The sequence below is a fragment of the Chelmon rostratus genome, chromosome 3, assembly GCF_017976325.1.
Source record: "Chelmon rostratus isolate fCheRos1 chromosome 3, fCheRos1.pri, whole genome shotgun sequence".
Taxonomy (NCBI): Eukaryota; Metazoa; Chordata; class Actinopteri; order Chaetodontiformes; family Chaetodontidae; genus Chelmon; species Chelmon rostratus.
Genome location: NC_055660.1, coordinates 6,224,183 through 6,248,342, shown reverse-complemented (window position 1 = coordinate 6,248,342; position 24,160 = coordinate 6,224,183). Strand labels below are relative to the sequence as shown.

The 24,160-nt window shown below is 42.3% G+C and overlaps 2 protein-coding genes and 1 pseudogene across 2 annotated transcripts; 1 reads left to right on the top strand and 2 right to left on the bottom strand.

The window, feature by feature from the left end:
- Positions 1–94: 94 nt before the first annotated feature.
- slc5a10 (solute carrier family 5 member 10) lies at positions 95–21,192 on the bottom strand. The gene is made up of 14 exons (XM_041934489.1): positions 21,163–21,192; positions 20,155–20,259; positions 19,544–19,603; positions 19,066–19,170; positions 18,874–18,979; positions 18,666–18,746; positions 18,370–18,575; positions 15,062–15,197; positions 6,683–6,790; positions 6,421–6,571; positions 6,097–6,265; positions 3,111–3,326; positions 1,682–1,775; positions 95–1,534 (listed from the first exon to the last, which is right to left on the bottom strand). The coding sequence occupies exons 1-14, from the start codon at positions 21,175–21,177 to the stop codon at positions 1,341–1,343; spliced, it is 1,746 nt and encodes a 581-aa protein (XP_041790423.1). The 5' UTR covers positions 21,178–21,192; the 3' UTR covers positions 95–1,340.
- On the bottom strand, positions 7,165–7,344 carry LOC121604882 (annotated as a pseudogene).
- Positions 8,088–18,127, top strand: LOC121604855 (protein FAM83G). The gene is made up of 5 exons (XM_041934488.1): positions 8,088–9,216; positions 10,919–11,086; positions 12,028–12,152; positions 13,077–14,475; positions 16,290–18,127. Exons 1-5 carry the CDS (start codon positions 8,725–8,727, stop codon positions 16,659–16,661), a joined length of 2,556 nt encoding a protein of 851 aa, XP_041790422.1. The 5' UTR covers positions 8,088–8,724; the 3' UTR covers positions 16,662–18,127.
- Positions 21,193–24,160: the final 2,968 nt, after the last annotated feature.

The window sequence follows — 24,160 nt, the reverse complement described above, 5'->3', positions numbered from 1 at the left end:
TTTAGTAAATGTTGGTTAATTGTACAGAAGCCTAAATAAAGAGTGATATTACTCTAAGCTGTGTTCATTTGTGGACAAACACGTGTAGCTTTGATGCACATCTTTAACTTTATTTGAGATATCAGAAGAAAAAAATATTTGATGGACAGGTTGTCAAGACATTTTGTCTTTTGACGAACATGAGGTTCTTGACATTCAACAATCTGTACTTCTCAATACCTTCGCCAATAATAATAATTAAAAAAATGAATTAAATGCACAGCAACATCCACATTACAGAATTAGAGTTTCTCAACCTTGGAGTTGGTGCCCCTTAAGGAGAAAGGAGTCAAAGTCAATTTGCAGGACTGATAATAAAAAATAAATGGTTCATTATTTCTTTATAGTTTAGATGCATTTGGAGCAGATAAGGTTGATAAATTCTGATTCATATTCATAAACAAGCTAAATAGCAAGAAAGAGCACTTGAACAATAATTGAGGAGTCAAAAACCGTGCCTGACAGACATAAATATAACTATGTAATTACCATTAAGAATGCCATAGACTCAAAAGAAAATTGAATTATGAAAGTCGCATGCAACCTAAAGCACATACATGTATTCTCACTATATAATCTCACTATGTATTATGTAAGCTTTAAATTCAAGATGAGTGACAGCCTTTCATCTAGATGTCGTTTTTTATCGAGCACTAACTGCACATTCATGTTAGCTTGTTACAAGCCACAAGCTTCATTGTAATTTGTACAATAACCTTCTAAAAGTTTAAAACTGCATTCCAACAAATTAGGTTTTATGAACAAACCAACAGTCTGTAGTGGAGCAGCAGTAAAAAGATCAAGATGCTACCATGAGAGCACATCTGTAGAAACACTGTACGTCTAACAAAGTGATTTTGAAAGAGAACGCTGAACACAGCCCAAATTACACTTCCTCACTCACACTGAGCTGAAAGAAAAGAAATTCCCATGATTATCTATCATTATGTGTAATCTGATACAAATGTGGCTCCAGATGCAGATTAAAACTATTCTCAGCATTGTCTTTTAGGAAAATAATGCATTTAGAGGTTTGTGCAGCCTTAGTGGAAGTATGTGCTCTCGCTATTTTCTAGCTTGAAATGTGATTTTTTTTTTTTTTGTACATCTGAAGCCACATTTGCATGATTCACTTGATACAGTGCATTCCCTTGATTTTGAAGGATTTGTGTAAAATCAGTACAAAAAGTACACAGTTTGTTTCCCACCGATCAGCGGCTGTTCAGCAGGCAGGCCGGGTTTCAAGTTCATGTTGGAGTTCAGCAGGAGGGTGAGGCAGGATGTTAAATCTGATCCTCTACTCAGGCAAAGTACGCATAGAGAAAAATGTTGATGCTGACCAGCAGGAGCGCATTCACACAGCAGAACCTGGACCAGAACACACTCTCTCTAACACTGAGAACTCTGGGAGCTGGAGTGGCTTCTGATCGCCGCGCTGCTGAGATACACAATCCTGTTCCCTGACCACATGTCACCCGCCGTGTTGGCTCAGAGCCTGCAGCGCGCACACACACACACACCCACACACACACACACAGGGCAGACACAGGAAGTTACTCAAACAGTAACAGCATTTGTGTATGACTGGTTATCACATGATGGCTGGTTTTGTTCCAAGTGGCGTGAACATTCAGACTCTTACCCTGGGAACTACGGTGGCTGACAGTGGACACTTTCTGTAAAGGAATTTCTCTTTGAGGCTCTTCAGTCAGAGTCCACCAGGTCAAGTTACACACCTGGGAAAGCAGGAAATGGAACAAAGTTAAATTTCTCATAATTACATTTTGCCATTAATATGACCTGTACGACATATAGAGAAGCTGAGTGTCTGTACCGACGCAAAGGTTCAACATTTTGGGAGAAATGCCAATGAAGAATCATCTAATTCACCTCTATAATATAGCAGATTTTCTGCATTTATATTGTATATAAAGTACTTACAAACTGTGTGTTCAAGATGAGTGATCACAGCAAATCTGGCCGTTTTCTAGTCTCTAATACTCTTGAAACGTGCTATTATTTGTTTTCTTACAGGGAATTAGATGAGAAGATTTATAACATTCCAATGTCTGTATGGTAAATATTAAGCTGAAGCCATTGTTAGCTTAGCGTAGCACAAAGACTAGAATCAAATGCAACAAAATCCACCTACCACCGCCTCTAAAGCTAGATATAATATTGTTAATTATTGAGCTTTAGAAGTCCTGGTTTCTTTGTTACAGTTGGAAGGAGCCAGGCTAGCTGTTAACTCTACGTTCAGCATTTATCGCTATAAATACTACTACATAAGACAAGCTTCCCAGCTGGCTGTGGCTTCATGTCTAACAGACAGACATGAGAGTGGCATCAATCTCAACTCTCTGCAAAAAAGCAAACAAGTACTTTTTCCCAAAATGCTGAACTGTTCCATCAGTGATACACTATATTTATTCCTCTGCAGGGTGGAGGTTGGTGGTTTCACAAATGAAGTTCGACACTCTTTTCGCAAGACTGTCAGGTCAGTCTGAAGCATGAACTTCGTCATGTGTGATTCATCTTCATCTTTATTATCTTTACTATTCGAGTCATCACAGTTAGCATGGATCATATTCTTCATGCAAGAAAATTCATCTAATTCACCTCTATAATAAAGCAGATTTTCTGCATTTATAATGGATATAAAGTACTTACAAACTGTGTGTTCAAGATGAGTAATCACAGCAAATCTGGCCGTTTTCTAGTCTCTAATTCTCTTGAAACGTGCTATGACAGGCTGCTGTTTGCCTTTTGAGTTCATACACCGGCCAGAGTCATGCCAGATGTGACAAATGGGTCATCAGAGGCTGTAACTGTACTGAAAGGTTTAGCTCTGTGGTTGCTTGTTGATCTCTTGGATTTAGATACTAGGCATGGCCTCTTTACCTGCCCTTTAAGGTGGAGGCTAACCTGCTGATAATGCTGGTTCCTTCACCTCAGCTTCTTGTCTTTTTTTGTGTTCAGTAGATAACATCACAGGTGTATCAACAGCAAAGCGATTACATAAGCTTACTTCCCTAATAGTTCTGTTATTTACTGTATCTGTGTGTGCACACCTGTTCGTGGGTGGGCGGTGGTGTGAGCAGTGACACTACAGTAACCACGACAGCAGTGAGCCCACAGAGCAGTATGGCGAAATGGAGGTAGTGGACACCGCGCAGCACCGCAGGGGCGGAGTCCACGACGCCACATCTGGGAGGCGGGAAGGCAAACTCCAGCACCATCCTACACACACCCACCACCAAACCCACCATCAGGCCCCAGAACGCGCCCTGAACCCACACAAACACAAACAGGTTACATTGGATGCCTTTCTACGTTCTGCACTTGTCAGTTTAATTCCTGCAGCAGCCGTGGGCCACAGCTGGGTGTGTTCACCTCGTAACACTCTCACTTTCCCACCACGATAATCTGTCAGCGACGTGTCATTTCTCACTTAAGTACACACACGTGCAGCGACTCAAATAACTCTCTGTCTCTGTCTCCGTTCGACCTCCAGTAAAGAATGTGATCCGTGCAGTTCGACTTAACACACATGAAAACAATCAGCTTGTCCCGGCACACAAAGCAAACATCTGTACCTCTACTCTACTTCTTACTATACTTGTTATTCTGTCTCTTTCTGATGTGAAAGTACAAAGTACTACATCTGATACAACATTCACCTTAAGAGTTCTCTTTATGATTGTTTTTCTGATTTTAGTTCCTATAAATTCAAAACATCAAAATTTGCTTGTTTGGAGTTAAATTCTAAAAGGGAATGTGATAAATATAATGACATTAATTACAGGGTTGATGAGTGTTTTTATGACTTACATTCACAACTCTGGCTCAAAGACGTCACACACGAACATACACACACACAAACACACACACACATGCGTCATGCTCCCATGTAAATAGGTTTGCATTGTTTGCTCTACAGTGTCAGACTATAGTCAGTGTGTGACGCATCCTGCGCAGTAACTTGTGCCCTTTGACCCCATGAGTCAACATGAATAAGAATCTTATGCCAATATGTTTGCTTTGTTTACGCGAACAAATTAAAAGCTCACAACTTTTGTGTAACAGTGCTGTTTGCCTTCCTCAGTAACTTTTTTATTGGCACAAGTGAAATGAAAGATCCAAAACAAGCCGATAGCTGTGACACTTTATTGGCCCTCTGGTCTAATCTATAGGCGTCAAGGCATTTAGATTGTGCTAAATTTGTAGACGTTTTGAGACAGTTGGGTTACCTACAAGCTTTGTTTTCCACATTTCAGTTTTAATGTGCAGTTATTTAAACAAGGCTAAAGAGGCTACAGTCATGCCGGCAGCTCTGTGAGGCTGTACTTTGGCACAGCAGTGCTTTAAGCAAATACTGATGTTATGCTAACAATGCTGCTCACAATGATGATGCTAACATGCTCATGTTTAGCCAGTGTATTTCTTACCAGGTTCATCATCTTAATTTTGTGAGTTAGCATGCTAAAAATCGACTATTAGCGCTAAACAAAAAGTACAGTTGAGGCTGTAGCTTCATTCAGCAAAGTGGACAAATTTGACTTGACATGTTAAACCTGATGGTGGCGCTAGATGTAAAAGTTAAGGGATCACCAAGTCATTACAATTCACCCGAAAGGGGGCATGAATGTCTGTACAAAATGTAATGGTAATCCATCCAATACTTGTTGAGACATTTCATTAAGAGCAACAAAAGTCAACTCGCTGGTGGCGTTGCAGGAAAAGTCAGTAGGATTCAGCCTCTGGGGACAATGAAAGTCTGGACAAAAGTTCATGGCAATTCATCGGGCAGTTGTTGAAATGTTTCAGTCTAGAGTCAAAGTGGTGGACTGACAGACTGACACTGCCATCCACATATGGCTAAAAATTATTTTACATAAGAGAGATGTCATTTCACCTGCAAATCACCACATCAGTGTTTGCTGGGCTACTGCCAACCCATGTTGTCGCCGGGGGTGAGTTCCTTAAACACATTATAGTAATCTAAAATAGATTCTTTGTTGCTTCATACAGGGTTAGAAAAATGACAATATTTACATTACAGACAAGAATAAAAGCATTTTCACAATGATAAACCTGAGAAAATCCTCTTTGTTTTAGTTAAACAGCATGTCAGTGGAGAGCAGACACACCCAGGACCTGCTCTATTAAAACTGGGATTTGGTCCTGACAGTCCAGAGGACTGGTCTTTACTTGCTGTGGAAAGATGTCTCAGCACATGTGTTAGCAGCCCTGGGCTGAAACACATTCTTACCACAGCAGTCTTATCTCTTTTCTCTCTCTCTGATAATCTTTAGCTTCTCATAATGTCTCTTTTGCACTCTGTTATCAGCCAGAAACTTCCACTTTCATTTATTACAGTGATGCTGGTTGTTACTGAGGAAATAATGAACAATACACTTCATAAACTGAGTGAGTAACACACACACACACACATGTGCGCGCACTCGCACACACACACGTGGACTCAACGCCAAGCAGTGAGAGATGTTGGCAGCTGGGCCCCATGTGAGTCTAATAAAACAGTACAGTGTAGGAGAAAGGACAAACAGTGCAAACCTCAAAACTCCTGAATGTTCTGATGAGCACTTTAGTGTCCATACTGGAACTAAAGTTTAATTAAAGTTTGGACATGTTTGCGCTAAAGTATGTTTGCTGCATGTGCAAAGTGTCCCAAAAGTATTCTTGGAGTGAGATTTAATTCTGTTTATTTGTATTATAAAATACTGCCGAACTTGCATATTTCTCACTGTAATTGTGCTGCAGTGATTAGTCGATTCATGAAACACTCCACTGACAGAAACTGATACTTGATTGTCACATTCTGTTAGTGTTGTTTAGTTTTTAGTCATTTATCAAGCAAATGTGAGGATTTTCTCTGTTTTATATCAGTTTGAAGCAAATATATTTGGGATTTGGACTGTTGCTCAAACAAAATAAGGAATGTGAAGACATCCCTTTTGAACTTTTAATGAGTTAAGGGGCTTAAGGAGCTCTAGTTGTATTATAATGGACCTTTAGTGGACTTGCATGTGTTACCTGCTCGTTTGTCCTCTTCCAGAAGACAGCCAGAGTGAAGACAGCAGTGACGGGTGGAGCGAGGTAGCTCGTCACTGACTGGATGTAGACATACAGCTGGCCACTATTGGCCGATTGCAGGATGGGGATCCACACCACACTCACCATCACCAAGATCACAGTCACGATCCTGGAACAGCATGTACAGAACATCTCCTTCACTTTCTCTGCACACAAACTTCCTTTTCTGTATTGATCCTGGTTGAGAGTCTACCCTTCAGTATCATGATCAGAGTGCACAGTCAGCTGGCACCCTCCAGGGGTTGAAGTCTGTGAGTGGCATACCTGCCGACCAGTAGCAGCTCTTTCTCTGAGGCCCGAGGGCGATGTTTCTTCCAGATGTCCATAGTGAAGAGCGTGGAGCTGCTATTAAAGATGGAGGTCAGCGATGACATAAGAGCAGCCATCATCACTGCTATCATAAGTCCACGCAAGCCTGTATTAAACACGCAGATGCATGCAGGTCACAAAGAAAGCATATCTAAGCAGCTGATACATTCAGAAATAACATTTTTAAAGACGTTTGACATGCCAGCACTTTTCTCACCGCTTGGCATGAGTTCAATGACCAGTTTGGGAAAGGCGATGTTGGAGCATCCCACCTCGGCTCCACACACTCGCACACACTCTTCTGGATCCACACATCCTACAGAGTCTGAAATATGAGGCAGTCAAAGGTCATTCACACACAGGCGTGGGTGACGTAACAACGTCTTCCACTCATGCAGAATTCATGTTCTTTTGCTTGTATTTCTACTAGCAGGGGTGACATACTGCTTACTGTTAGTATAAAAGTATCTCATTTAAAAGAGCAAAATGTGGTGTTACATATTTAAAGAGAACAGTAACGTTGGATTGTACATTGTCATCCAATGCTATCATCGTATTCTCAGTCAAGAATGGCTCCCCTTAGTAAGATCACATGTAACAAATGACAAACTGTGCTCCTTCTAATGTAGGAAATTACAGTATCTTACTCTAAGAAATGCAACCTCTCTATTTATAATAACACAGAATCCTGCTGGAGTTATATGTTTATATTATCTTGAAGTCACTAACCTTTATCAGGAACTTACTTCTTGCCAGTGAGCAAATACAGAACATGTGATAAGACAAGATAAGATATAACTTTATTAATCCCCTGTCAGGGAAATTAGGGTGTAAAAACAGATACTACACCTCATCTTAGCTAAAAGGCTTAGATGCGATGGATACATGCATGTACAAAGACATGTGCATGTGTGTGCGCACAAGTTCTTTAAAAATACCATTCTGCTCTGTAACATAACAATACACATTCTTCATCATGGGACATCAGACATATGAAAAAAGTGACCATCAGTCATTTCTCTCCCGTGTTCAGCTCTGATCTCCATTCTGTGATTTCAGAAGATCTATCAGAGCTTAATCTCTTTAAATGTAACATATTTTTTAGATAGTTCAACAATATGTTGGGTGATATGAAGTGGACTCCCAACAAGGGTCACCTGTCTGTCTCTTTCCAAGTACCCTGACCTCATTTTAATCTTAAACTATATCAAACCTGATTCAGACATTCATTAGTTATTTCTCACAATATTTTAGCACTAAAGATCCAGCAGACCTTCCAGTGAGACATCAGAAACCAGCGATCACATGATTAGCAGTCAGTCTGGAATCTGCATTGCCTAAATAGGACATTTTTGAATCAGTACTACACCAGCTTCGAGCCACAATCATTTTAGAAGATGAACTATAAGCTCTGGAGGGAGAATTTAGTCATATAACAGCAGATAAACAGCACAATAAAGCCTCATACTATCAGTTAAACTCATCACACGGGGTTAGTTATTACACTATACAACAAGATTTCTCTCCCTCTGTCCAGACAGGAGGGTGGAGTTTAAAGCCTCTCTTTCCTATCAGACTACCGGACACTCCGCCTTTCTGCCCCGGGTAACAGAGCTTCCGCTGCCGGATTCCAGGGTCAGCCTCTCACCGGTAGCTCCGGTCTGTACGCTGGAGCTCGACGGACTTTCCGTCTGGAGGGACGTTTTAAAGGAGAATAAGGAAGAGGCAAACCGACGTAGAAAAGTGACTCGTCAGCGCAACTTTCAAACTGACTCACCGACAATTTCAACACATTTAAAGGAGGATTAATGACTTATTGCTTCGTTTCAAGTACGTGTTCCGCTTCGGCGTGACTCACGCATCCACCGGGACAGCTGCTTGCCTCCGTGTCTGCCGGGCCCCGCGGCGGGAGCTGCTGAACCGGGTCACCGCTGGAATTGCTCGGCCCCTGCCAGGTAAAAGGCGTGGCGCTGGGCGGGATGCTTTGTTCCAACTTCACCTGAATGAGTGTGTGTGTTAGTAACCTGAGAGCTGGGCCGAGCTGGAGGCTGTGTTGAGGAACTGTACTCGCGGTTTATGTCCCTCACATGAAAATATTGCTGTTTACAACCTCACGGGCCTCGGGAGCGCGGACACGCCATGAACCCTAATGACAGATCGATCTTTTTGGAGGTTTGACCCTTGGGACCAACGAGTGGAAACTGGGTCACAGTGGTTTCAGTACTTAACTATTTATTGACCGGTGGATATACCGAGGTCATGGCGTTGTCTCAGATCCAGTGTCTGGACGATCACCACGTCAACTGGCGCGTGAGCGAGAGCAAACCGGAGTTTTTCTACAGTGAGGACCAACGGCTGGCGCTCGAGACTCTCATCTCCAAGGGCCGCGATGCATTCACGGACTACATCCGCCAGAGTGGCGTGCGGCAGTTCCTCTCGGAACCGGAGCAGGAGCTCATTGCACACAAAGCGGAAGCCTACCGGCCTGGGCACGAGCATCACCAGAAGCCGGAGACGCCAGGGCCGGGGAACATCACCCCCGGGTCCGAGGCAGACGGGGGAGATGGCGATGTGTCGCTCCAGTACTGGCCAGACCGGTCTGAGGCCTCAGTGGCGGAGCTGGATCTCGGCTGGCCCGAGGCGATTTCGTACCGAGGGGTCACGCGCGTGACCGTGTACACCCAACCTCCAACCGATGGTCAGACGCACATCAAAGAGGTGGTGCGCAAGAGCATTGCATCAGCCCAGAAGGTAGGCAGTGAAGAAGATGATGGTGGTGATAGTGTTAGTCCAGGGGATCTCCACCACATTAAACACAGAAAATAACATTAACATCTCACAAGACTCAGCAGAAAACAGAATCCATTGTTCATGGTACTGTAGGCCTGTAGAATACAGCCAACATAACAGCCAACATTTAAGAGCTTGCTATCTTTGTGTAACTAACTTTTAAGCTACTGTCAGATTGGCACTGATTACACTTGTGTTATTGCAGAGGATTTCATTATATTGCAAGGGGTTTATATTTGGCTGCTCCTCCATTGACGCAAATGTGCCGGACAAATCACATTTTAATGAGGAACAATCCGATCCAAACTCACCACACCACAGAGGCTCAAAATGCACCACAGCACTGAGTCAACACACAAGCAACCGCAGTAACATCTCAACAAAAACTGAAGTTAAGGTTCCGTTTGTTGCAGTGCCATTGAATGCGCCACAGTACGATTTCTGGTTGCTCTGTGTACAATGCCTCAACACCACAAACTACAAAGCAGTGCTTGTCGGACACAGCAAAGCAAAGAACTTTAGAAGAATCAACACAATAAGCCCATTGAGTCTATAGCTGAAATGACTGGGTGATTAATTGATTAGTCAATTGTCAAAAACACCAAAAATTCTTTGGTCCCAGCTTCTCCAGTGTCATGTTAGGTAGTTTTTCTCCATCTTACTGTATAAGATAGTAAACGTAGGAATTTCTGCATCTAATCCAGGGTCTATCTAGTTCATATCTATCTAGAGTTAACATTTTTGTCCTGTTTAAGTCGCCTTCTCTTGCAAACCTCAACACCCTCTCCCCTTTTGTCTGACATGTGGCGCACATACACATGGACACGACGACGTTCAAATAACACAAGTCTGATCTTGACACGCTAGTGGAAAAAAATGCTCTGACGTCAGCGAAAGCATTACATGCCAGAACTCTATACACAAGCTTTACCTACATACATGAGTGTTGGCACATGCACATATATAGTAGTCTAGCTTTGCCCCAGAGCAAAAAAAAAACTTCAGTTAAGTGGACTCCAGAGTTTTTCTCTGCTTGGAAGGCAGCACATCCAGGTGTTAACTTGATCCCAAGGCTGCTGTTCAGCTGAACTCTGCTAACTGTCCCCTATCTATGTGTTGTACATTACATGCTATTATTGACTACAACTTATCTTCCTTGACCTGCTATTTTTTCTAACTTTATCTAGGATCGGCAAGTATAATGTTAATACAGTTGATGTGAAATCTGTGGTAAGATATTTTAGCTGCAAGGCTCCCTAACTGGCTTTTTCCGGAGCGATGTCCTAGCTCAGCTTCATCACTAAGTTGTCAGTGTTTTGGGAATGACAGTGCACTGTGAAGAGCGCCATGCTGTTGTACCCACAGAGCACGCACTGTCGAGCCACTTCACACTCTATCACCACTCTGCAAAGCACCCTTTGTTTCTAGAAGTCTCTTTGTGCAACACTTTTGTTCAGAACAGTTACATTACTTGTCTTTAAGGGTTTAATTATACTGTGTACATGCAGTTCTCGTAAGTGCCCAGCTTCCTTTGAGGATTTAATGGGTTTAATATTGTTGATAAGAGCAGCTTAAATCAAACCCACCCTCACAGACCAGGAAACACTAACGCCATGTGTGGTTTCCTCTGTGTGTGTGTGTGTGTGTGTGTGTGTGTGTGTAGGTGATAGCCGTGGTGATGGATTCGTTTACAGACGTGGATATTTTTCGAGACCTGCTGGACGCGGGCTACAAACGCAGAGTTCCTGTGTACATAATGATCGACATGGCTGCAGTCCCCTGCTTTCTTTCCATGTGTGGCAGAGCTGATATGCACCGTGGACACCTAAAGGTATGTATATGCGCACACACACCCAGATGATGTTTTGATAAGCGGGGGAGATGAGATAGCTGGAGAGATGGCCGCTCTTGATAAGTGTAGAAAACAGTTTATTTTGTAAAGCTCCAGTTCCAGCATTTCAAATATTTTGGTTCATTAAAGAAAAAAGTTTCAATAACAAGTATTTTACTATACAAGGTAATGTAGGGAACATGATTGACGTAGTTCTGACAGCTTTTTGCCTGCAGGACTTGGCTCGGTGCATGCACTAGCTAGTTTTTGGCCATTGACAGGCTTAATATATTCGTTATTCTTTGCCTGTCTGAGATGAACTGGTCTAGGCAGTAACAGAAAATACTTAATGTTTCACGGGGGCTTTTGTGAATGTTTTGGACTGGTGGCCAGACAGACACTAAGCACATTCCCGTCTGTGCTGCAGGCAATTAGATAAGCCACACACACTCTCTCTTTGCTTTCTGTAACATGCTTCTCTTTCATTTCTCTTTCTTTCTTCTTCACAGCTTTAATCACCAGACCCCCCCCCCCCCCCGTCAACTGCTTTCTTATCTGCCATCACTGCTGTTGTTATGAGCATTTATGACTCCTGCGTTTAGTGTCTCCTGTGAGATTTTGCACAGAGCATTAACTTACGTGGTAACGCTTGGCCTGGAACCACACCCTTATCACAGGGCCAAAGACAAACACAGCAGGGTGTGTCATACAAGCATGCACATACAGCCCATGTTCTAACCTGTAGAGTCAGCCAACATGAACTTACGGTTGTATTAATAAACTCTTCTTGAGCAACAAGTAAACTCATTTATTTTTTGGCCTGTATTTCCCTTTTGTTCACTAAAATCCTTCCTCTCATTGACACGAAACACCCAAGGGCCTCTCTCAGCATTAACCCTGTGTGTGTGTGTGTGTGTGTGTGTGTGTGTGTGTGTGTGTAGAATCTGCGTGTGCGCTGCTGTGGAGGCGTGGAGTTCTTCACACGGTCTGCACAGAAAATGCGTGGATCACTGAGCCAGAAGTTCCTCCTTGTAGATGGAGACAGAGCCATCTCTGGCTCATACAGGTGAGCAGTGCACAGTATATTATGAGTGTGCATGAACACAGTGCATTTCTGTGTATTGTTTAGTTGTGTTTTCCGAATTGCTCCTTTCAATGTTTTTGTATTAGCTCCTTTGCTCTGTGGAGCCTGTTGGTATCTTTAAGTTCATTGTTTTGGTTTTCTGGCCCGCAATCTTTCCGTTCTGGTTCAGTCTCACCGCATACAGTCACAGCCAGTTCTAGTTTTAAGCCACAGGAGCAACTGTTCTCAGTAAAAACCCTGTAAAACCCACAGTACACTGCCCGCTCAGCAGCAAACAGCAGGCACAGTTACCAGCAGAGAGAAAATCTGTCCAATAGCCAGAGACACAGCTACAAATGAAAACCAACGTCGCTCCATGTCTTCTGCATGTGTGAATAGGCAACCGTTAGCTAAGGCTTTCATCATAACAGCTTAATCGCTGCTCCCAAGTGGCCACAAAAAAAACCCAACACAAAACACTGTGGCTGACGGCACTGTACACCAGCAGCATGCAGACCTTCTCAGCCAGTGCTAATTTCTGAAAATTAGGCAGATCTCCCACCATTACAAACCTTTATCTCAACACACACAGACTTGTAGTTCACCGTTATTGTCATGGGCCTATTTACCATTAAATACTTTATGCATGCTCTCATAGACTGCATCCCTCGTTCCATCGGGACGTTGAAGAAAAACATGAAAAAAATAATGCGATCAAAGAGCCACGTGTGATGCATGACTTCAGGGTACACAAGTCTGACGTATATGACTATGTTATATAATTATGCTATAAATTGGGTAGGAGATGTTAGTTTCGATGGGACAAACATGAACTAAGGCAGATTTAGGAGAACAAAAAAGTTTGTGAGCACATTTATAGGGGAGTCACTGCTGTGAATTTATGTTTCTGTGTCTGTCTTATTCCAGCTTCACCTGGTCCTCATCTCGTTTGGACCGTAACCTCATCACTGTGATCACAGGACAGGCCGTGGAGACCTTCGACCTGCAGTTTCGTGAGCTTTACCTCTTGTCCAGAAGTGTGTCTCTTAACAAGGTTCCCATGGTAGATGAACCAATCCCTGACCCGATCCCTCAGGCAGCTCCTGCTCCGCTGTCAGCTGCTGTAGCCAGGAAGCTCATCAATCCCAAATATGCACTTGTTGCCACAGGAACTCACCCAAGTCCCTCTTCTTCTGACCAAAATTCCAGCAACAAAAACTCCCAGAATCCCGGTGGGCTAAAAATGATGAAAGGACGTCTCAAGCATGTTACTGAAGAGCCACCCATACATCCAGGATTAGCTGATCTGGAGAAAGCATACCTGATCCCGTACCTGCCCACCTGGCCAGAGCCAGACCCACCAAGCGACGTGATTGGCTTTATCAACATCAGGGATGAAAAGCGAGCCAATCAGGTTCACTTACAGAGGTCAGAGAGATTTGAGGTCAGCCAGGCTATACGCTTCAGTTCTCCACTGATGCTACCACCAACTGAGGAACCTGCTTTAGGTCGAGGTGCAAACATTGCAGGGGCAACAGAAAATCCTTCTGGGAGTGCAAGTAAAGACACCTCTACTCCTGTTAGTCCCACCAATAAACAGCTCACACAGCAAACACACAGAGCTCAGAACAATGATCAAACTGATGCAACAGATTCCAGAGGCCCCCCTCAACAGCCAAACACACCTTTAACACAAGACACAAACAAAGGAAATGCACACACCCCTGCATCACCATCCAGTGTTACTGCTGATTCACAGCCAACAGACAATGTGAAGCAAACTCCAAAAACTCCACAAACACCTCCTGTTCCTAAACGCCGCACACTGCAGTTAGTCATAGAGCCCACCTCCTCAGAGCAGCCTGGCCAACCACAGGTCAGTCTGATGAAAATGGACCAATTGGAAAGCCCAGATGGCTTTGGAGAAACGAGAACCCAGGAAGAGCTGACGCCAGGTCGTGGTTACATAGCATCAAAGGATGATGACAGGGATTCAGGCAGTAACGGTGACGGCAGCCAGGACAGCACCAAGGTCATATGTGACCAAGCAGCCAATGATGATCCGTCGAGCACTTCCACGGTATCAGAAGAGGAGTTTTTTGACTGTTCCCAGCCAGAGCCAAGAGATCCGCTGACCAACGGAGTGACAACAGGGTCAGGCCGTGGGCATCGCCAAGGAGATGCGGTCAACATGATGGCCCGCCTCTCCCAGAGCATGCTGGATCTGCGGGAGCCCAGCCAGTCAGAGGACAGCGCTGCCCTCATCCGCCAATCACAGCAGCTCCGCAGACAAGGAAACCCCTCACCACATAGGCACATAGGACAGGTGAACACCCACCAGATGTTGTGGCAATATTTTTTTCTTCTTTCTGCTCTTTTTGTTTTATAAACCATGTAAATCTTGGGATTTTAGACTGTTGAAAACCCGGGTCGGGGAAATTGTGATGCCCATTTTTAATTGTTTTCAAACATTTTATGGACCAAACTATTAAGATTTTGATGGATATTGTTCACTGTTTTCTCACGCTTTATAATCGGTTATTGAAAAAAATAATGAACAGATTATTCGTTAATGTAAGTAGTTAACGGCCCAAGAAGATGATGACACTATGCTTGTCCTAATCTTTTAAATCCCTTTTTAATGTTTCATGAGTAATAACTGACAAAAACAAGTGCAGAGGTTCTGAGGAATAACGTTTGCCATGACTAAGTTTGCAGGAAAGTTACAGGAAAGACACAGATGCTCTCTCACACACAAATTTATACAAATCCTACTGAAAATGGGTGTGTTTCACCCATGGTGTCAAAGCAAGCCACTACCTGCTTACAGTAAACATGTCATGCCCTTTTCCTAATTGAAAGGTGTGTGTGTATGTATGCGTGATTAGCCGGCAACAGGTTTGTGCATGCACCTGGGTAGAGAGCTCGGCTGATCATGCCAGGGAGGATGATAAAGATGAAGGGCAGCATCTTCAGATAGGCAGCCAGGATTGATGCTCCTTTCACATGACTCATGTTTTTAGCAGACAGGGACCGTTGTACAATCACCTACACATTCAGAAACACAAATAATAACAATAATAGTACCAACTTTATGTATATAGCACTTTTCAAAAGACACAAAACCAAGAAATGTATAGTATAACAAAACATATCTAAAAAAATAACGTGTATGTAGTCAAGAGCTCATCCCATATGAGCCTTCGAAATCAGTCACATACAGTCTTCTATGGGATCTTATGAGTAGTCTTGCTGCAACTTTCTGAACCAGTTGGCGCTTGGTTAGGTTGTATTGATCCAGATAGTACTCAGAAGAGTTGCAGCTGTGTAATCAGGATGTAATCAAAAAAGAATGAATTTGGGAAATTTGGACAACAGAATTCACATTGCCATCAAAATTAAAGTTGAACTGGAGGTTTAATTCTCGTTACTGCGTAAAGAAAATGAACCAGGATTGTACTGCTGCTTTTGTAAATATTTTTCCAGATTTCAAAAGAGGACTAACCGTTTTCAGATACATTCGTGGTCCAGACAGTGTAGCCTACACACGTTGATAGAAGACATTTCCCCATTTTTCAACAAGCTTTTGCAAGGACCCATCATGCTGTTAAGGGTAACTAGCTTTAACTAGAAAGTGGAGGCTTGTCAGCTTAGCTTGCTAACATTAGTGTTGATTCCTACAGACATTACTTTGCATTCATGTAATTTGAAACTATTATCTGACATCACACTGAGGTTTCTGCTATGAGGTTTAATATTTGAAGAGAGAAAAATTAAGCATGAGGAAATATGACTGAAGAGTCTGGTTCTATGGTTCTAACTTCTGATTTATCTGAGATAATTGAAGGACTTTCTTATTTAACTTTAACTAAGACAGACTTGTAGTGTGCTCAGTCTCATGGCATCATGTGAACAAAGGAGAAGCAGATCTAGGAATTGTCTGAATAAAAGTGGAAAATGACATGATGCTTTTGAAATATTTGAGCAGAAAGGACCGAGGATTGATCCCTGAGGTACTCCATGTGGGAGATGGAAAGTGGAGCATTTACAGTCCTTTGTAGCCAGACAACAGTCAACATGTCACTCTTCTGGACTCCATGATGTCCTACTCATCTCTCTCTGCCTCCTTTCTCTGTCTAGTTGTTCCAGACCTCGAGATCTCCAGGTCGTGATACGCGACCAAGAGGAGCTAAAGTAGTCATTGCCAAACCAGGAAGTTTTCACCGCCCTACCCGAGCAGCTGGCCCCGTGATTGGAGGACACCGTTACTGGCAGGGTCAGATGCTGCAGCCTGACTCGGCTCAGCTGGGCGTACAGACGCGCTCCGGTCGGTCGCCACGGCGCCACAGCCCGAGTTACAGGAAGGTGGATCACAGCTCACCACAGCCGCCAGGCAACCCATCGGGGTTACTCGGAGTATCTTTCTCAAAACTGAGCAATTTAAGACACTTGAGGGCACGAGGTGGAGCTTCGCAGAAGAAAGTCGCTCAAAACAACAAGGCTGCTAGGTAGAACTGTGAGCCAGTGCAGGTACGCGTGGATTGTTGATACTGTCTTCCTGCTAAGAATGTGGTGACTCCTCAGTGTGGAATCTTCTCTATCTATAGCATGCATGTCTGCCCTGTTTTCAAACCCTGAGTCTCAAAATGCAGGGACTATTTAATTGGGATTTTTGACTATGTCAACAGGAGTTGGCAGTTTGATTTGATGATATGTCTAAGAGGTATTGTCTATAAATTAATCTCATCACCTCTGAATCCACTGCTTCCTTGTTAAAGGTGCTTGATTGGATGGTTTCAGTAGTGTTTGGTGGAAAATAAACTGATGGATAATCAGATGATATTTGTATGCATACAAACATGTATAAAGACACATTTTTTAGCATGGATCCATCCATTTGGTTTATCAGAGAGCTGTCATGAGATTTCTACCAGAGGGAGGGGATTTTGTATATGTTAACCAGTCTTAAGAGACACAGATGTAACAAATGTGGTCCACAGCTCACTCAACTGGCACTTCACTTTTGTAAACAATCTTTTGAACAGATATTTCTGAATTACTTCAACTACTTTTCTTTTTCTGAATTTTGCACTGTGCAAAAATGAAGATCATGGCCGATCAGCCGATTATGTCTCCCCACTGATGTAAGAGTCAGGTTTCATGTTGATGCCAATGTGACTGGTTGCTGATGGTGCTAGGGTAAGGCTACTGTATTGATTGTTTTCCCGTATTTGGCAGATGTACTGGATTCCCTGTACAGATTTAGAGAACTAGTTTATTATGCATATTTTGAATACTGACGTGGGACCAAAAGGTAATGTTGTAAATAAAAAGGCAGATTGTTGGAAATAATCCACAACCGTTTGATGATTGTGTACGTGTACACTGAGGTATTTTTAAGTATGGCTACTTTTGCCTCATAGACTGCAAAAAAATATAATTGTAGCTTTTAGCTTTCTCAAAGTATTTTTGAAGCCTGGAGTTTGGGTTTGGCATAAAATTATCATCAGGGCAACAGGGTGTTTTTTTTCCCTTTTGCTGGGATTTTTGAACACAGCCACACAAGCAGAAACGGGTCTGGTAGGACAAGTAGTATGAACTGTAACCAAATAAATAGTTCAGTGAGATTCAAAGTTCATTTTTTATTCAGGAGACAGAAGTAAAAAAAAAATCTCACCACAAGATCTGTTTAGTAGATCTATAGTATTTTATCATACTTATTTAGTTGAGAAAACAAATTCACAGACACAGATTATTACCAAAACTGTGTATTGGAAGATTTTTAAACTACATTTTGTAGTAACTTTTTGTTAAACTCCATACTAATCATAACCAACCATACTTACTGTACTTGAGCAAGCATGGATTTATCCCATATAAACAGAACACTGGATTCAAGTAAGGTCTGTTGGGCAAGTTGGTGATATTGGTTTATGCCTTTCAACAATGACGTTGGGTCAAAAACTGCCTAAAAATAACTAATAAAAAGATTCAGCTGTTACAAATGGTTCCTTTTGAATCTTTTTAATGGGAAAACATTTTTTAAATACCTCCAGAACACATATTTTCCACTTCAATTTCGCGAAGGATTGTTTTGGCCACCCTCTGGTGGCCAATAGAGGAACTGTATTATAAGTCGCATCTACAGCAGTGGTGGTTTCTGATGTTTTTCCTGCACATGTGCGTTTGTATGTGTGCTTTTGTGTGTGTATGAATGTACCTGGTCAGAGCACCAGTACCAGGTGGCCAGTATGGTGAGCCCCAGAGTCATGCCGGGCCAGGGCAAGTCTCCAGTGACAGCGTCTCTGAACAGGTGCATGGCGTCCTGACGTGGCAGGTGGCAGGTACTGTTGGGAATGATCTTACTGGGCACCGCCATGCTGTACACACGCTCCAGATTGCCGTAGCCGCCAATCTTGTTGAAAGCTGTGGACCGGGATCACACAACTCTAGCTATACAATCCTTAAAATAACTGCAGTTGTTGTTTGTTTATTCAGTATGATAACTGTACAAACCAGTGATTGTTAAGATGATAGCTCCAACTATCATGACAAATGTCTGCAGGGTGTCTGTGTAGATGACAGCGGCAAGACCACCTGAAAGGAAGTGCGTGTGAGTGATGGGAATCCTTAATATCAGCCAACAACATTCCAGAGCATCTAAAAAAGATGAAATTCGTTATACCAGATGTAATTATGCATGTGTGTGTGCTTGTTTGTGTACCTGCAATTGTATAGAGAGCAGTGACCACCAGCATGAGGACAGTTGACAGGTAGAGGTTCCAACCCAGACACACCTGAATGAACAAGGCTCCAGAGTACAGGTCAGTCTGGTGACAGAAACACAGCACACCTGTCAACAATGCCAGCAAAGATTCAGTCTCAGAGCAGAGGATGTTGCAAAACGGTGTCATACTGATATCTTTGTGAAGACGGACAACAGCAGCGAGAGGACAGCCAGGTAGGTTCTGATCCTCTCTCCTCCGAAACGACGGCCCAAGTACTCCGGCATTGTCACGATCTGAACACACACATTTCAATATCTTCAACACACCACAGTTACACAGAAGATACAGACTTCAAGCTCCAGCAAAGCTCCACATGGTCTCCGGGGCTCAGTGTGGTCTGCCAATCAGTAGCTGGTGAGTGTAGACAAGCCTGATGTGCTCACACTTCCCCTGTTTTTCACAGAATTATGTACCAATAAATAGAGTAGTTTTCTTTGTTTGTTATTAAAATGCAGTTGTGTGTGTGGTGTAATGTAACACCCTGCCGGGGAATTTTCAAGGTGTCTCATGTCTCTTGGCACCAAAATGTACCTGCTGAACCAGCCTTAACAAGCAGACACCCGTGCGTGTTTGTGTATGTGTGGGTGTGTGTGTGTGCAAACTAACCCCTGAGGAGATGTAGACTGGCACAAATACCCAGGCCAGAGCCAGCAACACGTAAGTGGCCTGTGAGAAAGAAGGAAAGGGGACAGAGAGGTTTCACCAGATTGTCCAGCAGAATCACCTCAGGTAGAAAAATCTCTCTGCAAACTGAGGTAAAACTTTTATCTCTTTTAGCTCTGCAGGCGTTTGTACAGTTGTTGTGGACAGACTCTGCCTCACCCAATACAGCTGGATGGCATAAAAACACTTTCTGCTGCTGCCCCCTGCAGCGAGCTGCCTGCAACAGCCGTTGAAGGACAGTAAAGCAAGTAATTTTAAGTCTTTGGTCAGGACAGCCATGTTCAAAGAGGTAATTTATTGAAATTGCTATTACAATGCTGCTGTCAGCTGTTTGCATTTTGGATACAATAAGGAAATTACTTGCTGTAGCTGTGTGCTGTTTTTCTAACACAACTATTTCATTAATGCTGCACACAAAAGAAATGACATGTAGATGGACTAGGAGTCTAGCTCTGTTTCATTCCAGACGACAAGGTGTTTAGTTACTGTGAACAGATAAGTTGGAACAGCGTCTCATAATGTTTTGTTGAAAGGATGGATGTGTGTCGACTCACATTCCATTCAAAGCCGGTGACAGCGATGCCTCCAGCAGCTCCGGTCCCAGCCAGACCAATAAACAATCCTGAGCCCTCTGAGCTGGCAAAGAGAGACGCTCCAATCTATGAAGAAGCAAAAGTACCAATACAACAATGTAAAAATACTCCATTACAAGTAAAAGTCCTGCATTAAAAAGCTTACTTAAGTAAAATTAAAAGTACTTGCTCTGTAGAAAAAAAAAATACAATCAATTACATTGGTTTTAATGCTGCATCCATGCTTAAGCAACCTTTCACTGTCAAAGTGTAAGTAGTTTTACTGCTTCTTGTAGAGTTAGGTTGTCCCATGGTTCCCAGTCAAGGGGTCCAGCCCCCTTCCAAAGGATTATAAATCAGTGATGTCATGAGTAAAGAAGAAAAAAAACCTCTGATACACAAATTTGTAATATTTGTTGGACTTTTCCCTTTTACCTCTTTGGGCCTCAAACAGTTTAAATTCAAATTAAAACATCTTGGCAGTTTAGAGGTGAAGCTTCCTTTTGGTGGAAGTGCTACCAACCCATAAACAGACTGAATCATCACAAGGGACTCCAATCAGACGCTGCTTTTTGTCAAAGGTTGGTCACAAACAATGTGTTGTGTTTTAGAAAGTTATCACATTTTCAATGTAAGAATCTGAAAATAAATGGAGTAAAAAGTGCAATATTTCCCTCTGACCAGTGTAAGATTGAATCCACAAAGTACAAAAAAGGATTCATATATATTTTTGTTAAGTCTGTCACATGCAACCCACCAGCGATCCGTCTGTGAGCAAGGCTGCTAAATATCAAATATCACTAATTTATAATCGTATCCAAGGTTACAAACAAGGACCACTATATGAACATATTATCAGTAAAAGTTTCATCCAGCCACAGACCATCCCAAGAATTAGAAACTCCTCCTTTATCTACAAAAACAGCATTCATATTGTCACAGATGTTACAGAGCAGATCATGAGATACACACACACACACACAGACTCACCGGCCACCAGGCCATGTCCCGTCCAGCCAAGAAATATCCGCTCAGAGTGTTCCTGCTCACCTTGCATGATGACTGATAGAGAAAACTGTTACACACGAACACATACATACATATACATACACAGGAAAAGCACACACATACACCTCTGACTCTCACCCAGATGCCGACAGCGAGGTTGAGAAGAAAGTAGATTGCTATGACAATAATGTCCGAGAAGCTGAAGGACTGAGGCAGGTCGTAGAAGTTGATGGTGGAGTTAGACATCATCAGTGTTCACAACAATGCACATGCACACACTTAACAACACAACAAAACCGCACAGGTTTGCTGCCCTTTCCTTACAGCCACACTCGCTCACACACACCTGTTGAGTCTAACCCTTACACCTGTGCACTCAGTCTCATCAACCCCCCTCTCATAATCTGACACAAACACAAAGAAAAACACACTACACTCGTTAAAAAGTCTCACAAAGAGCCTTGGCCTTTAAATGCTCATACAAAACAAACAATCTTACTAACAAGAACACACACACAGTCAAACACACACTCCAGCCCGCCGTAAAAGTCCCTTCCCGGCCGAACTACAAGCTGAACTCGCTGTTGCCGAAAACTCGACACGGTGTTTCGTGAATGTGTGAAGAGGGCAGTCCCCCCGTTTGAATTGATGATTAAACACATCACCTTAATGTGGCACCTGCAGCGCTGACACTCATGCTGTGCTAGGGGATAATGGAGTGCAGGGTATGGGTGAGCAGTGGAGTACAGCAGATGCTCATGTGGACCAGAGTCCGCGCTGATGCACACACACACACACACACACACACACACACAGATGGTCAATCATTGGTGATGACAAGTTTATAATCATTAGTGTCTAGACACACAAACATCTGCTGGTAAGTGCTAAGTAGGGTCAGTGTGTGAGAGAGAAACACGCAGGTTGAACAGTTCCTCAACTCTTCATAGTTTCATTCATTAACTTTTAGGAAGGAATCAGTAAATCTATAAAACATGTTTTCACTTCATTAAAAGCAAACATTGGCAACCATGAGACCAAATCTTACGAAATGAGAGTGGACATAATTGAATGTTTGAGGATAGATGCATTTATCGTTTTGCATCATAGACAGATGATGGACACAAATAATGCTTTGGAATGCAATCCTACTTCATAATGCTCGGTATCGTATATATTAATTTGTATTTCCTGGATGACTGCTCAAGATACCATTTTAAAAACTGAGCCTGATCTGCTCTGTTTTACAAGTGATGGATCTTTGATCATGTATTCTGGTTTCTTTAGATAGACAGATAGATAGATAATGTGTGAGATATGAGTTTGAGAAACAATTGGAAATATTTGTAAGCACCAGCTTGGGGAAATTTCTTTGGATGGAAGGGTTTGTATTTAAATTTTAAGGAAAATTTCACCCAAACATAGAACCTCCTGTCTTGGAAATCACTTATAAATCACTACATATACTAGGTTTACAGAACATTACTATTATCTTTTCAAAGTAGTGTGATTATATTCCATATTTAGTGTAGTTTAAAATGTTTGTAAGAAGAGCATGTTTCATTAGACAAGACATACAGATATAACTGAAAGCATCCTCAGACACCATCCTGATGAAAGGATGAAAAATTTATTTGAGAAGTGTAGCTTCTGTAATTCTAATGCACCTGTGTTGAAAGACACACTTGTCTGTACCTCGCTGTGTGTGCATGCTCTAAATCAGAACTTTTTTTTAATGTGAACACATCTGGATTTTTCACGAGAGGACGAGACGTCCGAGAGGAAGACACAAAGAGAGCTGAGTGAGTTTTCCTCTCGTGCTCCCTGATGTGAAATTAACTCAGTGTCACACACAAACTGCTGGCCAGTGTTTGTCCGCTATAAGGAGCAGATGGTGGCGACAGAGACACCCTGACGTCACACACATCATCATTAATCTCACACACACATTGTACAAAATGTCAAAGTTTAAGATGAACGAAGGCTTTGTGTGCAACAAAAACGTCTATCAAAAAAAATTACAGGAATTACTAGAGGAATTCAAGTAGAGATTAACTTATGTTACATATATTTAATTTAGAATTCCAACATTTTGAACATCGAGTATTTCAATACATGGCAAATGTAAGGAAAAGAAAAGCAACTAACATATCTAAATACATGAATGGATGTTATTGATACATCTTTATGTCATTAGTGTTGCCTCAGAATAGAGAGACAAAGATAATCTTGCTGTATGTGTTCATGCATTTGTGTGTACATGCACACCTTAACATGCTCCACTTGTCATGTGTATGTGAGGGTCTCTGTGTGTCCTGTGGATGAATATGGGACTTGACAGTCTGCAACAAAAATCAAGGAGAACCATTCTTAAGTCAAGGATTTAGACAAGCTGCAGATAAGAACCAAGCAAAACACCTTATTTCATATAGCTTCCCTGTGTATTATTTGTGTATTCATTAGATGGCCCTACTGAGGATGTAAAAAAAAAACATGTGCCTTTGTGCAAGGCACTGAATGTTGCGCCTCCATGCAGAGTTGCTCTAGAATATCATATGATTATATTTCATTTTAAGGGAAAATTCACCCCAAATAGAATCAGTCTATTTACTGAGTTTTAAGTATGAACATTACCTTGTTTCTCTTCAATCTGAAGAGCAGTCACACAGACTGTATGAAGACACATCTCCACAGCCAGTGAACTGCACGTAATGGTTTTCATATTTGGTTACAAGCACAGCTCTTCATTTAAATTACACTTGTTGGAGATTAAACACAAACACTAACGCCCAGGGAGTCAGTCATAAATTGTCAGTGGTCCAACTTTAAAAGCAAGTCAAATTGGTTGTAGGCCATTCCAAAGTACTTCATACAAAGGAAATATATCCGTCTAAATAAAGTTCACCTGAGTATGCTAATTAGGAGCCAAGCCCAGCAATGAAAAACACACAAATTACAACTTTTAAACTTTATACAGAAG

Coding starts and splice junctions, on each gene's coding strand:
- slc5a10 (XM_041934489.1), bottom strand. Junction 19,171..19,543: donor CAGTCTACATCTCCTCAGGG/GTTAGTTTGCAC, acceptor GTGTGTGTTCAG/ATCGTGACAATGCCGGAGTA. Junction 6,791..15,061: donor CAGCCGAGCTCTCTACCCAG/GTGCATGCACAA, acceptor CTCATATTTCAG/ACTCTGTAGGATGTGTGGAT.
- LOC121604855 (XM_041934488.1), top strand. CDS start 8,725: ATGGCGTTGTCTCAGATCCAGTGTCTGGACGATCACCACGTCAACTGG. Junction 9,217..10,918: donor GCATTGCATCAGCCCAGAAG/GTAGGCAGTGAA, acceptor GTGTGTGTGTAG/GTGATAGCCGTGGTGATGGA. Junction 12,153..13,076: donor GCCATCTCTGGCTCATACAG/GTGAGCAGTGCA, acceptor GTCTTATTCCAG/CTTCACCTGGTCCTCATCTC.